The 15,096-nt window shown below is 61.6% G+C and overlaps 3 protein-coding genes across 7 annotated transcripts in view; all 3 read right to left on the bottom strand.

Annotated features, from left to right (window-relative positions):
- Positions 1–339: 339 nt before the first annotated feature.
- Positions 340–3,879, bottom strand: TMEM82 (transmembrane protein 82). 2 transcript variants are annotated; one of them, XM_066981993.1, is made up of 6 exons: positions 3,461–3,873; positions 3,314–3,386; positions 2,911–3,085; positions 1,827–2,235; positions 819–1,006; positions 340–712 (listed from the first exon to the last, which is right to left on the bottom strand). In XM_066981993.1, exons 1-6 carry the CDS (start codon positions 3,537–3,539, stop codon positions 686–688), a joined length of 951 nt encoding a protein of 316 aa, XP_066838094.1. In that variant the 5' UTR covers positions 3,540–3,873; the 3' UTR covers positions 340–685. The 2 variants fall into 2 exon arrangements, with proteins under 2 accessions (XP_066838094.1, XP_066838093.1); XM_066981992.1 differs by having other exon boundaries at positions 340–1,006; positions 3,461–3,879.
- An 18-nt stretch (positions 3,880–3,897) lies between these two features.
- SLC25A34 (solute carrier family 25 member 34) lies at positions 3,898–6,169 on the bottom strand. The gene is made up of 5 exons (XM_048048745.2): positions 5,612–6,169; positions 4,964–5,029; positions 4,479–4,631; positions 4,198–4,332; positions 3,898–4,115 (listed from the first exon to the last, which is right to left on the bottom strand). The coding sequence occupies exons 1-5, from the start codon at positions 6,086–6,088 to the stop codon at positions 3,933–3,935; spliced, it is 1,014 nt and encodes a 337-aa protein (XP_047904702.1). The 5' UTR covers positions 6,089–6,169; the 3' UTR covers positions 3,898–3,932.
- A 903-nt stretch (positions 6,170–7,072) lies between these two features.
- PLEKHM2 (pleckstrin homology and RUN domain containing M2) overlaps positions 7,073–15,096 on the bottom strand; it is a 30,972-nt gene continuing 22,948 nt past the window's right edge. For all 4 annotated transcript variants that reach the window (XM_048048678.2, XM_066981973.1, XM_066981974.1 and 1 more), the window contains 12 exons: positions 13,580–14,365; positions 13,201–13,270; positions 13,009–13,099; positions 11,682–11,746; positions 11,264–11,352; positions 10,719–10,851; positions 10,440–10,630; positions 10,085–10,150; positions 9,395–9,554; positions 8,931–9,110; positions 8,734–8,850; positions 7,073–8,347 (listed from right to left, as the gene is read on the bottom strand). In XM_048048678.2, coding sequence (XP_047904635.2) covers positions 8,210–8,347; positions 8,734–8,850; positions 8,931–9,110; positions 9,395–9,554; positions 10,085–10,150; positions 10,440–10,630; positions 10,719–10,851; positions 11,264–11,352; positions 11,682–11,746; positions 13,009–13,099; positions 13,201–13,270; positions 13,580–14,365 — 2,086 coding nt within the window. In that variant the 3' untranslated portion in view covers positions 7,073–8,209. The remainder of the gene's footprint in view (positions 8,348–8,733; positions 8,851–8,930; positions 9,111–9,394; positions 9,555–10,084; positions 10,151–10,439; positions 10,631–10,718; positions 10,852–11,263; positions 11,353–11,681; positions 11,747–13,008; positions 13,100–13,200; positions 13,271–13,579; positions 14,366–15,096) is intronic.

Here is a 15,096-nt window from a genome sequence, read left to right as displayed (position 1 = left end):
TGCCCCATGCACCCCCAATGCACCTCCCAGATGCCCTGTGTAGCCCCATACACACCCAGGGTGCCCCACGCAGCCCCAGGATGCCCCGTGCAGCCCCAGCCTCTCTGCTGCTGCGCCCCCAGTGCCAGCTCCCGGGGCAGGGGCTTCCCTCCCCAAACCCCGCACCCCATCCGCGCAGGGCCAGGTGCCCCCTGGCATGGCTCAGGTGGCTCAGGGAGGTGGGGACACCCCCTCTGTGCCTCAGTTTCCCTCCACTGGGGCTATCCCCAAGCCTGTCCCCAGCACGATGGGGCCCCAGCTTGCTCTGCCCAGGCATTTGCTGAAAAAAAAAAAAAAAAGAAAAAGAAAAACACTTTATTTTCCGTGTTTTATAAAGCCCTGGAGGTCCCCACACCATGGCGACGTGGCCATGCACCCCCTGAGGACAGGGACATCTATCAGAATCCCACGTTCCGAGCAGGAGGAGGGAGCCAACCCCCAGCACCGTCACAGCCTTGTGGGGTCGCCCCAAAAACAGGGGCCGTGTGAGCGTCCCCCCAGCCCCGCGTGTCCAACGGGATGGGGTCGAGCGCCTTCCAGGAGCCCTCTTCCCTTGGTCCCCACGGGGCTCTCCAGCGCGGTGGGGAGAATTTGGGGAGCTGGGTGAAGCCACCCCGCGTTTCTCATCCCCACTTACACCTTCTTCTCAGGACGATCCCTGCTGGGTGAAATCCTACAGGAGACCAAGGGGAGAGAAGAGGAAAGGCAGGCGCCAGCCCCTCACCGTGGCCTCGGGGCTGCCTGCAGCCCCTCGCTGGGGCTGCGTCGGGGGCACTCACCTGCCGCCGGCACGCTTCCAGCAGGACGCCGGCACGGAGCAGGCACCAGAGCTCGCCCAGCAGCGAGAGGAGGATGTGGAGGATGTCTGTCCAGCGGCCCACGGTGAGGAGGAGGATGAAGAGGCCGCCCATGCGCACCAGCACCGTCTGGTAGACCGCCTGCCCGCCTGCGCTCGGTCGCTGCTCCTCTGCGGGGACACGGTGTCAGGGTGGCCTTGTCCACAACCAGGCACAGCAGGAAGTTCATCTAACTTTGGGTTGTCCCCAAAACTTGGGGGACCCAAGTGACCTCCTGGTTGAGTCACCCCCGAAATATGGGGTCCATATTGCAAAGGCATCCCATGGGAAATGACCTCCCAGTTGGTTTGTTTCCAAAATTTGGGGGGGACCCAAATGACCTCCTGGTTGGTCTGTTCCCAAAATCTTCGAGGGAACCATATGAACTCCTGGTAGCACCATCCACAAAATTTGGGATCCATATTGCAAAGACACCCCATGGGAAAATGATGTGCCCGTTGGGTCATCCCCAAAATCTGGGGAACCCAAATGACCTCCCAGTTGGATTGTCCCCAGATTCCTTGGGGTCCCTATTGCAAAGCCACTCCATGGGGAATCATCCTCCTAGCTGGGTCATCCCAGAAAAATGGGGGACCCAAATGACCTCCTAGTTGGGTCATCTCCAAAACGTGGGGGATCCAAATGAGCTCCCAGTCGGCTTGTCCCCAGAACTTAGGGTCCCTACTGCAAAGCCACCCCATGGGGAAATGTCCTCCTCGGTTGGGTCATCCCCAAAATTTTGGGAACGCAAATGATCTCCTGGTTGTGTTGTCCCCAAAACTTGGGGTCTATGTGGCAGAGCCACCCCAAGGGGGAACAACCTGGCTGGCTGATCCCCACAATTCCAGGTCTGTATTGCAAAGCAACCCCATGGGGGACTGGCCTGAACATCGGGTTGTCCCCAAAATCTGTGTTCCCCCAAATCTCTGCGATGCGCCGCCCGCCTCTCACCTTGCATGTAGATGACCAGCAGCGTGTAGCAGATGGTGAGCGGCGTCCAGAAGCGGACGGCCTCCGCCGTGGAGAGGAAATCGCGGTTGATGAGGGAGACGGCGGCCAGGTCGGCCACGGTGAAGGTGATGACCAGGGCTTTGCGCAGCAGCCGGGGGATGCGGTGGCCGGCGGTGAGGAGCAGCATGCAGACGCCGCAGTAGCGCTGCTGGCTGTGCAGCTCGTAGAGGCTGCAGGTGTGGAGCGCCAAGCGCCGGGCGTGCACGGCCAGCAGCCCCGCCAGCCCCGCCGCCAGCGCCAGGTTGCTCGTCCCGTGGGGAGCCCCTTCCAGCAGGAAGCTGAGGCCGCAGGACACGCCGCAGCCCAGCGAGTACTGGCACAGCAGGAGAAGCTGGCTGCTGTGGGTGCCCTGCGAGAGCGGGACGGCGCTGTCAAGAGCTGCCGAGGTTGCAAAGCCACGAAGAGAAGGCGCGGGTGCGGAGCCCTGTGTGGGTTTCTCCGCGCTGCAGCCCTCATCCTGCCTGCAGCAGTTGCAAAGCAGCAACAGGAAGCGCAGCTGCATGCCCCATGGGTGTTGTGAGCAGCAAGGGGATGCATTGTTGCAAGGCAACGCATGGGTTCCTCCATGCTGCAGCCCCCACGTTCCCCTTGCCTGCAGCCCTCATCCTCCCCACGGGTGTTGCAAAGCAGCAGGAGGGTTCACCACTGCAAAGCCACGTGTGTTCTCCTCCGTGCCGCATCCCCTGCCCTCCCCACGGGTGTTGCAAAGCAGTGAGGGGCCATGCCCAGCCCCTGCAGCCCCCATGGGAGTTGCAGAGCAGCAAGGGGCTGCACCGTTGCAAAGCGACGCATGGTTTCCTCCATGCCCCATCACCTTCCTCCCTGCAGTTGTTGCAAGCAGCGAGGAGCTGCAGCAGTGCAAAGCGGTGCATGGTTTCCTCCCAAACTCAACCCCATCCTCCCCATGGAGGCTGCAAAGCATCAGGGCGCTGCGCAGCTTCCTCCATGCCGCAGGGCACTGCGAGCACTGAGGGGCTGTGCGGCTCCCAGCCTGCCGTGCCTCAGTTTCCCCAGCCCCGCTCACCTTGCCGAGGGAGAGGAGGGCAGACACGGCACGCAGGGAGAACTCGAGCACCACCAGCGCGGCCACACGGGAGCCCACCAGTGCCAAGACGCCCGTCAGCACCAGCACCTGCAGCAGCTCCAGCGCCCACCGCTGTGCCCCGATTGCTGCCTTCAGCTCCTGCCTCGCTGGGTCGCTGGTGACAGCAGGGGGACACCAGGATGGGGTCGCCCACAGTGGGGAGAGGGAGAGGAAGGCGCAGCCCCCAGCATCCCTGGGTCCCCTTTCAGCACCCGTGGGTGCTTAAAGCAGCTCCTAAAAATGGATCCCAAAAGGAGATGCCCCAAAAGGAGATGCCCCAAAAGGAGATGCCCCAAGAGAAGTCCCAAACCAAATCCCAGGGGGAGGAAGGGTGGGAGCTTACTTCAGACACTGGATGTAGAGATAAACCTTCAGGAGGCTGCAGAGCACCGAGACAGCACAGGCACCAACCAGCCCTGTGGGGACAAGCAGCGGGGGGTCACCGTGTCCCCCCATCCCCACGGCCCCGTGCCGCCCCGCGGGCTCTCACCTTGCAGCAGCGCATCCAGCAGAGCCCAGCCCCACGCCAGCCCGGGCCACACCGGCAGCCAGGACCCCAGGGAGAACATTTTTCGGCGTGGAGCAGCTGCGGCGCAGCCAGGCCCTGGCTCAAAGGTCTGCGGGCGGAGGCTCCCCGGGGCTGGTAAATCATTGCCGACGGAGCTGCCACGCTGGGCGCAGCCAGGCTCGGGCAGCACCTCCAGCCCCCACAGACGGGAAATTTGGGCAGCGGCAAAGTTTGAAACGCAGCACACGCATCCTTCCTCGCCCCCCTGGCAATGCTGCTATCCCTCCCGGCCCCGCTCGGTGCATTTGGCCAAATCCTCAGCCTAATCCTGCAGCCCGATGTGCCGACAAGGCCTCGCAGCAGATCCCAGCCCCCAGCCCCAGCACCCCAAAGACCCTGAAGCTCCACCGAAACAGAAAAAAAAAAAAATCCCTTTATTAACCGCCGCCAACTCCTACGGCCCTGGGGGCGGCTGCTGCTGCACCATCTTCCTGAGCTCGTCCCAAAAGAAGAGGCTGAGCACGGTGTGGGGGCCGAGGCGGAGGTAGACAGCACCGATGCCCTTGTACAAGCCCAGCAGCCCCTCCTTGCTGGAGATCTGCACAAAGCAGTCCCAAAACCCCCGGTACAGCTTGCCCTGCGGAGAGAGGAGGTGGCTGCAGCTCCTCGCCAGACGCATCCCGGGGTGGAAAAAAGCCGAATTCCCCGCGCAGCCTTACCGTGCCATCGGCGTCCACGGGCTGGTTGTAGAGGCGGGTGCTCACCACGTCGAAAGGCGTCATTGTCACTGCCACGGCCACGCCGCTCACCATGCCCCCCGCCAGCACCGCGGCCCAGCTGCCCTCCCCGAACCACTGCAGGAAGCGGAGGCCGTCAGCCAAGCCAGGCATTTCGGGGGCTGGATCCGGCGCGTGCCGGATGCTCGCTGGTGCTGGATACTGGTGCAGGATACTGGTGCAGTATCCTGCTGGATACTGGTGCAGTATCGCCAGATACTCACCTGGTGCTGGCAGACCCAGTCCTTGGCGGAGGCGAAGGTGGCGAGCTGCGCGGCCGAGCCCACAGCCACACGAGGCACGGCGCCCGACACCCCCCGCCACAGCCCCACCACGCCGTGCTGCCTGTAGATGCTCTCAAAGGCACCCGAGATGCTCTGGGAAGAGGCAAAATTTGGGGTGAACAGGGAAAGGTGCTGGCCCCAAACCCCCTTGGCTTTCACCCACAAAGCCACCGTGGGGCCCATGCGGGTGGCACTGGTCCTGGTGTCACTGCACCCCGCAAACGTCACGTGAATTATTTCCGAGCGCCACCTCGCAGCCCGCGCCGTTTATTTATAGCACCCATGTGGGTCGAGCTGCCAAACGGCGGCTTTAAATAGCCGCTGGCCAAAATAATCCACGTCCCCCCCCGCCACCTCCCTGCTGCCGGTGTGCGCACGGCGGGAGTTCCGCCGGCTCGTGTCCCCCCGACCCCGACCCCGCTCACCTCGTGGTTGTGCTGGTGGCCCACGGCCACGGCCGCCAGCGTCTGGGCCTGGAGGTGGGTCTTGACCTGCGGGGACGGTGACACCGGGTGACGGCAGGTGACAAATTTCCCCTCCTCCCCCCTTGCCCCTATGCTAAAACACCGGGAAGGGCTTGGTATCCCTCTCGGGGCTTCAGCATCTCTCTTTAGTGCCAAAAAAGCAGCTTTTGGGGTCAATCAGAGCCCCTCCAGCAGATGTGTGTGCCCAGATGTGTTGGGGGGGTGCAGAGCTGTGCCCCCCTCCCCAGACTTTGAACCCCGCTTTCCCCTCCCGCCCCAGGGCAAAGGGCCCCGTCGGTACCTGCAGTGGCGTCACCTTTGAGCCGCGACCGCTCTGTGCCCCAAGAGACGGGGAGACCCCCCCAAAAGGGGGAAAACACCCTCCTTTCCTTACAACGGGGGCTCTGCGCTAGGGTTTCCAGAAGGAGGGGGGGTGACAAACCAAGGGGCGAGCTGAGCACGACAACGCGTCCCCTCCATTTCGGGGACAAAGCCGAGCCGGGACAGGGACAGGGGACATGCAGAGCTGGGATGCTCGAGGATCTGGGGGCAGCTCCCCAGCCCCCCAACCCCCCCCGGGCAGCGCTGCCGCCCTCCCGCAGCACTCACCAGGTACGCGGGGCTGCCCACGAAGGCCCCCACGGCCCCGGCCACCGCCCCGGCGACCACGGTGCCACCGGGCCACCCGGTCCAGCCGGCGGCCAGGGCGCAGGAGTAGCAGTAGAAGCGGACGCCGTTCATCAGCCCCTGGTAGAGGAGGCCGGCGGCCAGGCCCTTCTGCAGCCCCCGCAGCCCGTCGGCCCTGCAGACGGCCCCCGCCGCCCGCAGCACGCCCCGGTAGGGCCGGGGGTAGGTGCCGGGGGCGCGCAGCTCGCCCTGCAGCTGCAGCCGCGTCTTGACCACCTCCAGCGGGTTGGTGAGCACGCAGGCCATGCAGCCGGCCGCGGCCCCCAGCACCAGGTCGGCCGCCGGCGGAACCCCCCCGGCCGGGGAGCCCTGGGGGCTCGGGGCTCTGCTTTGGGGGGGACAGGGGAATTCGGGCAGGGCGGCGGGGAAGGGGGCGAGGGTGCCGGTGCCCGCCGCCATGCAGCACCTGCCCGCCGCGGGGACGGCGCCAGGCTCCACCTTCCTCGCCCTGCGGCCACGGGGGGGGCCCCGAGCGCCGCCCCTGGGCGAGCCCCCCCCCCCCCCCCCCCCCGGCCCCGCACCCAACCCGCTGCCGCCCCCCGATTTGGGGACGGGATATAGGGCAGAGGTCAGCGGGGGGGGTGCCAGATCCCCGCTGGGTGCCCTCCCCCCGCGTGACGCGGCGCAAATGGGAGGAAAAAACAAAAAATCAGCCCAAAGCGCCGGGGAATTCAAAGTAAGGCCCGGGATGGGGGGCTCCGGGGGCGGCCCCTCGCCCCCCCCCCCCCCCCCGGCCGGCCGGGCACCGGGGGTGGCACCAGGACGGCCCCGCTGGTGACCGCGGCGGGGGCTCGGGGGCTTCGCCCCCCTCCTGCTGCCGGGACCTGAAATCGGAGCTTTTGGGGCTAAAAGGCTGCAGGGGACACTGGGCGCGTCCCCCCCATCTCCCTGATTGTACCTGGGGCTGCCGTGCCTGGGTTTCACCTTTCGGCCAACGAGGGGGTTATGGGGGCGGGGGGGGGGGGTGGAAAACCAAGGTGCTTGCCCAGCGCGGCAGCCCCGTCCCCTAAATCCCTCCCCAGCCCCGGTGAGATCCGCAGGGGCGAGGAGGGGCGATGGGGAAGGGGGGTGAAGCCGCACAGCCCCGAGGTGCTTACGGGCTGGGAGAGGCGGCGCCGGCGCTGCTCGTTCCTCGGCTGGGCTGGGAACCGCTCCGAGCCCGGAGCTGCGGGACCGCCGGCGACCGCTCGAGATCGTCCCTCGGCGCACGGTTAAAGCCGCTGGGGGCTCGGCCCCTTCCTCGCCATCCTCCTCCTCCTCCTCCCCTGCCGCAGCGCCTCCGGCTCCCTCCATCGAGCCAAAGCCCGGCTCAAAAATCGCCCCGCGGAGGAACGGCAGCGCCCGGCGAGGGGACCCCAGGCAGCCACAGGGCGCAGGGCCAGGTCCGAGTTACCAATGAACATTTATTTGGGGAGGGGGAAAGGAAGCAGATGTATATACATATACATTCAGTCACATACGTTTCCTCCCAGAAAAAGGCTTTGTGAACATATATTACATGAGATCTCTGTATTATTGTTTAAAAGCTCAAACGGTGCCCCAAGGGGCTCGCTGCAGAGGGCAGGGGGATGGGTCCAGCACAGGACTGCTGCCTCTGCTCCCTCTCATGCACTGGTGGTGGATGAAGCGAGCCAAGAGCCCCAGGCACGACAACAGCAGCCCTTAGGACATTTGAAGAACACGGGACTCGATCCCTTCTCTCCCCCGGCACATGGGGCCGGCTGGGTTTTGTCCAAGTACATGTCCAAGCCTTGAGCCAGCTTCTGCCGTCTCCTAAAACCGTACTGCTCGTAAACAGCCACAATATTCAAAGCCAAATTTTTGGCCCCATTCCCTCTTCCTTTTTCCCATCGTTCCCTGCCCGCCACCTCAGCTCTCAACCTCAGCTCAGTGATGTCTGGATGCACCAGCTCCAGGTGAGATGTTCCCATGCCTGGAGGTGGGCCGGGAAGGAGGAGACGAAGCGGTGCCGTACGTGGTGATTGTATTAGCAAGGAGAAAACATGCACGGTAGTGATTTAGTGTTCCCGTCTCGCCACGTCCGCCACCTACCCTGTTCTAAAATGAACAAAGCCGTGCTGACTGCCACTCCTGCTGCGACAGGTGGGTGCCCAACCCCAGCCCACCCCGCTCCCACCCTGCCCTCCCTACCAGTACGGTACTCCTTGAAAGGCAAATTATTTTGCCCCGTGGCAGACGGATGACGAGCAGGGTGCAGGCTGCACAGGGAAAGAGGCCAAGCTTGGCCTCGGCTCCAGCATGGCGAAGTGTCTGGTCACCACGTGCCTCTCCCCGCGGCGGCACCGCCAACGTGCTGCACGTCCCCGGCTCAGGGCAGAGCATGGCGGGGATGGGGTGCAGGATCCTCACCCGCAGGCACGTTGCTGGTGGGGACTGAGCGATGGCGGGAGGGTTTGGGGTGCCAGTTGGCCACAGGGCAGATGGTTACAGGCTCCGTGCTGTGCCCGCTCTCTGAAAGTGCCTCAGGGCGTCCCACCAGCTGTCCTGCCCCTGCCAGGGCTAACACCAGGGGTCCCGCTCCGCTCGTCCGCGGCACAGGCTGTCGCTGCGCTGCCAGGCGCTGTTGATGAGGCTCTGAGCGTCCTCGCACTTCTTCTTGACAGTGGCATCCAGAATGGCCTTGTGCAGGAGGTCGACCTGAAAGGTGCGGAGCAGTCAGGCAGGGATAAACTAAACCTCTTCCCCCTCATTACAAAGCCGCCTCAAAAACAGACATAAAGGCATCCGTGTCATGAATGCTGGTGACAGAGGGGGACAGGGCCGACCCAGCTTCTTTCCCACTTCCTTTGTCAGTGCTGGATGCTCATGGCCTGACTTGTTCGGGGCCTCCAACATTTCCCCTGCTCTGAATCCCACATCCCATGGTCATACAGACACAGCTTTGTGGCTCTCCTGTCCCTCGCAGGAAGGCTGGGTTTGCTCTGCCTACAGGCTGGGAAAAGTTCACCCACACCTTCCTCAGAGCACACAGGCCCCACTTGCCCTGCTGCTGTAGGGAGGGTGTGACAGCCTCGCACACTCACCTGGTAGATGTTCCTCCACGCAGCGTTCAGCGCTGAGAGGAACCTCTCCAGTTCTGTAGTGCAACTAAAATAGAGCACCCAGGGGGGCAGGAACTGCTTGCGGTCCTGAGCAAACTCCTGAACACCGAGAGAGAAACCAGGCGTTACTACCACGGTCCGAGCCCAGCGCAGGGCCAGCCCCTGAGCACCGCACTCACCAGGATACAGTACTCCTTGCCAGCCTCCGTGGAGATGGCAGTGATGTCCGTCAGCTCCATGGTGCCCAGTGAGCGGAAGAAGCTTGTCTGGCAGTCCTCGTGGCACGTGAAGGCCTTCTGGTCCGTCAGCACAAGGCAGCAGGGGACGCAAGGTGTAGGGGCAACACCCTGGGGGATCACCTGCACAGGGTGGGGAAGGGGAGGTAAAACCTGGCAGGAAGGGGCCCCGTGCCTCTGGTGAGGGAAAGCCCTCCCGGCTCAGGAGAAAACCGCCTCCTCTGGGCCCCAAAACATCACTCCCTGATCCCTTCCGCATCTCCACCCTGGCTGTGCTCAGGCTGAGCTTTGCCATCCTGGGGAACAGGATTCCCTGTGATGGGAAGGGCCACGGAGGCTGGGCCCAAAGGTGCTCAGGGTGAAGGAGGGGTCCATTTGCCCATGCCTGCGGCCAATCCCCGGCTCACCCCTTTGGAGACAGCCTGGCAGAAGTACTGCATCCAGTCTGCCATGTCCTCCTCGTTGTCGGCACTCAGCTCCAGGGAGGGCCGGTCCGTCAGGATCACCTGGAAGGAGTGGGGCCGGTCGGTGGTGTTGGAGCGCCGGCATCCCCCACACTGCTCACCGCTGGGAGAGAGGACAGAGATCAGCAGAACGGACCAGCCAGCACTATCCTAACAGCAGCCCCTGCCTCCGTCCGCCCTCCCGGTGCTGTCTACCACCCCCGTTCTCCACAGGGGCTGCTTTCCCATCTGCCACATCCCTTGTGGTTGATCCAAGGATGGCCTCCATCTCTACGCATCGTAGTAGAGTCAGAGCTGAGTTTGGTGCAGGTGTCCCAGCGTGGCTCTTGGAGGAGGATGTCAGCCCTTCAGAGGCCAGCTCCCCAGCACACAGGCATCGTGGCACATAAAAAGCAGGAGGAAACGAGCCCATCTCCAGCTGCATGCACCAAACCCAATCCAAACAGGAATCTGTGTGCATCCAGGAGCGAGCAGGGAGCCCTGCTACCCAGCCACTGACATGCAAACGTCCTGCAGCATGGCGTATATCACCCCCTGCCCCAAAGCACCTCCCTGAACATCCCAAGGAGCTACTGATCCCAGATCCTGAGGAGCCCTGCCGAGCCTGGGCACTACAACCCACCAGCTACTTACCCCATGTTGATGGAGAGCAAAGGCGTGACGTCGGTGCGGTCGGGGTACTGGTACAAGATCCCGTTGCTGCCATTTGGAAAGATGAGAGATGGTCACTGGAGGCAACTCAGCTCTGCTGGTCCCACAGCCACTCCTGCCTAGCCCTCTGCACACACAGCCCCACGGGGTTGTGTTCCTGCTGGCAGCAGCCACAATGGGGGGCTTTATCTCAGCCTCCCAAGTGATGAGATGGGCTCTCTCCTCCTCCCAAGCTGCTCCCGGGCAGCAGGAGCTTGCAGCAAAATAAAAGTGGTCTAATGTCTTCTCCAATGAGCCCCAACCAACTCCAGCCTCCACCCATGGCCTCAGCACCCACCTGAGCACCACGAAGCAGGTCTTCCACTGCTCTTTGCCCAGATACGAGGTGCCCGCCTTGTAGTGCAGGATGCCATCCTTCGTGACCGTGTTTTCGGCAGAGGTGTAGCTATTGGCAGAGGGTCCCAGCGCCTCGTCCATGGGGTCCTCCCAGTGAACGAGGCCGTAGAAACGCACCACCACATCGCAGGCCTGCGAGAGATGGGCAGAGATGTGAACAGGAGGGTGTTTAGCGTGACACTCCACCATGTTTGGTGACAACCGTGACAGCCAAACTCACCTCGCACTTGGACTCCTGGGCCACGAATTTTGCAAGTGCCAGTTTCTCCATGGTGGCATCGGTGAGGATACTGGGGTAGGGGGGCTCCCGGCACCCCTTGATCATGGCTGACTTCAAGGAGACCAGAAAGAACCTGAGAGGGAGACAGATGCCTGATGAGGCCAGGGCAGATAGCCCCTCATCTACTTCACATGCTCTGATGCCAAAGTGGGGCTCTCCTTTCATGTGGGGCTCTGGTCTTCCAGATCAAAGGGTCTGGAAATGAGCCTACAGACCAAAGGCAACGGTGGCTGCAAAGTCTGAGCTTCAGGAAGATGGGTGAGACAGCTGGGAGACGGACACCCATCTCCAACCCAGACCTCAGTACGACCATGCAAGTCACCTCCCTCAACCAGTAAGGTGAAGAAAGGCTACTGGCACCAAACCAAGCCCCAAATCCCCACTGGTTGTAGGACGTTTGTTGTGAGGGGGCTGTCATAGGAGTCTCTTGTGCTCCCACGCCCTGGGAGGAAAGCGTCACGGCTCGCCGCGTGGTACCCGCTTACTCTGTGAGAGCCACGTCCGCGGTGTCGAGCAGGAACTGCTTCCTCCGATTGGTGCACACCAGAGTCACCGTCTGCTGATCCAGCCCAACCTGCGCCACATACGACCGGTTAAGGAAGCGAGGCGGAGGACAAAGGGTAGCGAAGCAGGGCTGAACCTGGCATCCTGGCCCCCAGGGAAGAAGGTCAGCAGCTGCCCTGCTGCCCATGCAGAGACACAAACAAGCTGGGCATCCACAGAGGTGGCATGTGAGGGGGGAGCACTTCTAACTCTCCACATCTCAAGAACTCACTGGCCAAAACACTCCCCATGGACAGAGAGCCCCACAGAAACACCCTACCATGTTGCTGCTGACATCTCTACAGCCAGAGAGGTGGGCACTGACCCTCTGCTCTCCCCCTGCTCCCCCCCAGCACTCACAGAAATGTAGTCCAGCTCGTTGTAGGAAACGGCCTCCTCCACCATGTACGGCTTCTCCGCTGCCCCTGGCACAGAGACAAAGAGCTGCATGAACGGGGGCAAAGGAGCCCTGCGCTGCCTGCATCCAGGCCAGCAGCAATGGACCTGCAAGCCCAGCCACGTCCCCAGCAGCACAGAGCTGCAGGGCACGCGTCCCAGGGCTTCCTGTCAACCAGAGCTCCTTGCTGTTACTGCCACTGCTCCTGGGGACATGAGGGAACCGGCAAGGACTGATGAGTTATAGAATGGTTTGGGTCGGAAGGGACCTTAAAGATCATCTAATTCCAACCCTCCGTGCCACCTCCCACTAGATCAGGTTGCACAAAGCCCCATCCAACCTGGCTTTGAACACTTCCAGGGATGGGGCATCCACAGCTTCTCTGGGCAGCCTGTGCCAGTGCCCCACCACCTTCATAGTACAAAATTTCTTCCTTATATCTAATCTAAATTACCCCTTGTCCTACCACCCCACCCCCTCGACAGAGTTCCTCCCCAGCTTTCCTGTAGCCCCCTTTCGGTACTCGCAGGACGCTGTAAGGTCTGCCCAGAGCCTTCTCTTCTCCATGCTGAACCCCAGCTCCCTCAGCCTGTCCTCACAGGAGAGGTGCTCCAGCTCCTTGATCATCTTTATGGCCTCCTCTGGACTCACTCTAACACATCCATGTCCTTCCTGTGCTGGGGGCCCCAGAGCTGAACACAGTGCTCCAGGTGGGGTCTCACGAGAGCAGAGCAGAGGGGGACAATCCCCTCCCTTGCCCTGCTGGCCATGCTGCTTTTGATGCAGCCCAGGGTACGGTTGGCTTTCTGGGCTGCACGTGCACATTGCTGGCTCCCATCGAAGATCTTGTCAGCCACCACCCCCAATCCGTTCAGCTCTCAATCCATTCTCTGCACAGCCTGTATTTGTGCCTGGGAGTGCCCCAGCCCAGATGCAGGACCTTGTGCTTGGCCTTGTTGAACCTCATGAGGCTTGCACAGGCCAACCTCTCAGGCCTGCCCAGGTCCCTCTGGATGACATCCCTTCCCTCCAGCGTGTGGACTGCACCACACAACTTGGTGCCATCAGAAAACCTGCTGTGGGTGCATGCTATCCCACTGTCAATGTCACTGACAAAGATGTTAAATAGATGTTATGAAGCCCTAATCACCGAGCAAGCCATGAATGAGGCAAGTGAGCCTCGCTCCCTCCAGCCCTCGCTCCCAGGCTTCCCAGGGGTTATGTCCCTGCTAAACTGAGAGTCCTGCAGGCTGCTGTAGCAGCCCCAGTAAGTAGAGTCCAATGGGATACCTTTCCGGATCAGGTACACATAGCAATCTGTCAGCAGGACATAGATCAGCTGCAGGTTCCCCTCCATGTGCCCGGTGCTCATTCGGATCATCTGTGTGGAGAGAGGAGTTCTCGGTACACAGCTAACACGGGCAGAGCAGGCCCTCTGCAGAAGATCGATCAGGGTGCCCCCCCAGGTTGTGCCCACCTTACCCTGAACAACTGTTCCTCATTCTCCCGAAAGACGTGGATCATCAGCAGGAGCAGATGGTTGTTATCCACCCTGTGAACAGAGACAGAAGAGGCTGAAGGATGGACACAGATGTGGGGCTGGGCAGGTCCAGGAAGGGCAAATCCCCTTCCTTAGTGAACTTGTGCATTATTAGGGCACCTGTTGGCCCCTAAGGCCAAGACCATCACCTCGTGACCCCTTAAGCATCATCTTTATCCTGGAAAAAGATGGGTTTTGCCCTCCTAAACAGAGGACAAAGGGAAAAGCACCAGCTTGAGCACCAGCAGTTGTTTATGTTTGGAAGACGCTCTCTGTGCTCGCGTGGACTCTGTACACTGAGCTGAGCAAACCCAGCCTCACCTGAACTCTGAAGGGTGAGTCAGCTCTGAAGGGCTGCCCTGACCTTCCTCCACCCCAGAGTCCTCGGCGCTGCTCAGAGAAGGGCTGGGCTGCTCCTTCTTCTGCTCATGGACAGCCTCAGGATTGGTGGGGGCCGTACGAGCACTTTGGGGTTCAACGCTCACCCCTCCAGACTCTTCTACTGCCCCAACTGCTTCTTCCTCTCCGCTTTCTTCTTTTTCAGGAGCCTCAGGGCTACCAGAAACATGTGGCGGTTGGCCAGGCCCTGGAGTGTCATGGTGGCCACCACCTGGTGCAGCAGCGTTTGGACTCTCGACGGTAAAGCGGTAGAAGTCCATGGGGGCTGAAATCCCCTCACTAAAGTCGCCAGAGGACGATCCATCTGGGGTCTCCCCTGGCGTGCCAGTCCGAAAGGACTGCCCGGGGGGCTCGAGGGGGGCGTTCCAGCCGCCCGGGTCCAGCTGCCCATTGAGCCTGTCCATCACCTTGCTCAGCGGCTGCCCCACGCTCTCCATGGACGTGTCCTTCATCTCAGGGATGCGCAAAGCCAGCTGGCTGAGGGCAGAGCGCTCGCGACCCTCCTCCTGCCCGCCCGGACTTGGCTCTCCAGCCGGGGCAGCAGGACCGTCATCCCTCTGCGAGTCTTCTCTGTCGCTCAGCCCGTTCACGCCGCTGTCTCCACTGGCCTGCTGCGTGCTGGTCTTGGGCACTGTGGGCACAGGTGTGTTCACTGGCTCCTCTGGCTTTGCTTTCTTCTTCTTGCCTGTTTTCTTTTTCTTGGCTAACCTGCATGGTGAAAGACCGGCACAAATATCACTTGTCTTTGCCTGCCTAGACTGTGCAAAACACAGGTAGTGGTCCAGGGTCCTACCCTTTTTCAACAATCTTCCTCTGCAATTTTCCCTATCACAGAGAAACTTTCATATCAAGAACATTGCTTAGTGTGCGGCCACACAGAGCCCCACTGCCTCAGTCTCCATGCCAGCCATCACAAGGAAGGCAGACACACCACAAGGCATGGAGACAGTTTCCCACCTATTTAAAGAAAGAAGAGAGGCATTCCCTTGCTGGCTGCATCTTGGGTTTCCTTTAGCTGCAAAAGGCATCACAAGTGGATGCGGAGCTGAACTGGTGTCGGAGAAATCACTGAGAACAGGACACTGGGGAGGGAGAAGGGTTCTGGAGAAAGAAGAGGACGTGGGAATGCCGTGTCCCCAGCTGCCAGAAGAGGGAGATGCAGCCTGCAGCCCGCTCTAAACGAATGGCACACCAGGAAATACTCAGGCCTTCCGCAGCACCAAGCTGCTGCCAGGTCACTTCGTGCTGTGGCCTTCTTGTTTGGGAAGCAAGCATGGTGTGGCTCCCCTTCCCACACGTCTGCTGGAGCACAGGGTGCAATGTAACTCATCTCACAGATGTCTCCTCTGCACCTCCCAGGAAAAACAGGCATGAGAACAAAGCACAGGCCTGCTGAGCTGGTTTGGGGGTGCCTCCATCCCCAGGCATAAGCAGACAGA

This window comes from Anser cygnoides, chromosome 23 (genome assembly GCF_040182565.1).
Source record: "Anser cygnoides isolate HZ-2024a breed goose chromosome 23, Taihu_goose_T2T_genome, whole genome shotgun sequence".
In the NCBI taxonomy this organism is placed as follows: domain Eukaryota; kingdom Metazoa; phylum Chordata; class Aves; order Anseriformes; family Anatidae; genus Anser; species Anser cygnoides.
This window is presented reverse-complemented; position numbering and strand designations above follow the sequence as displayed.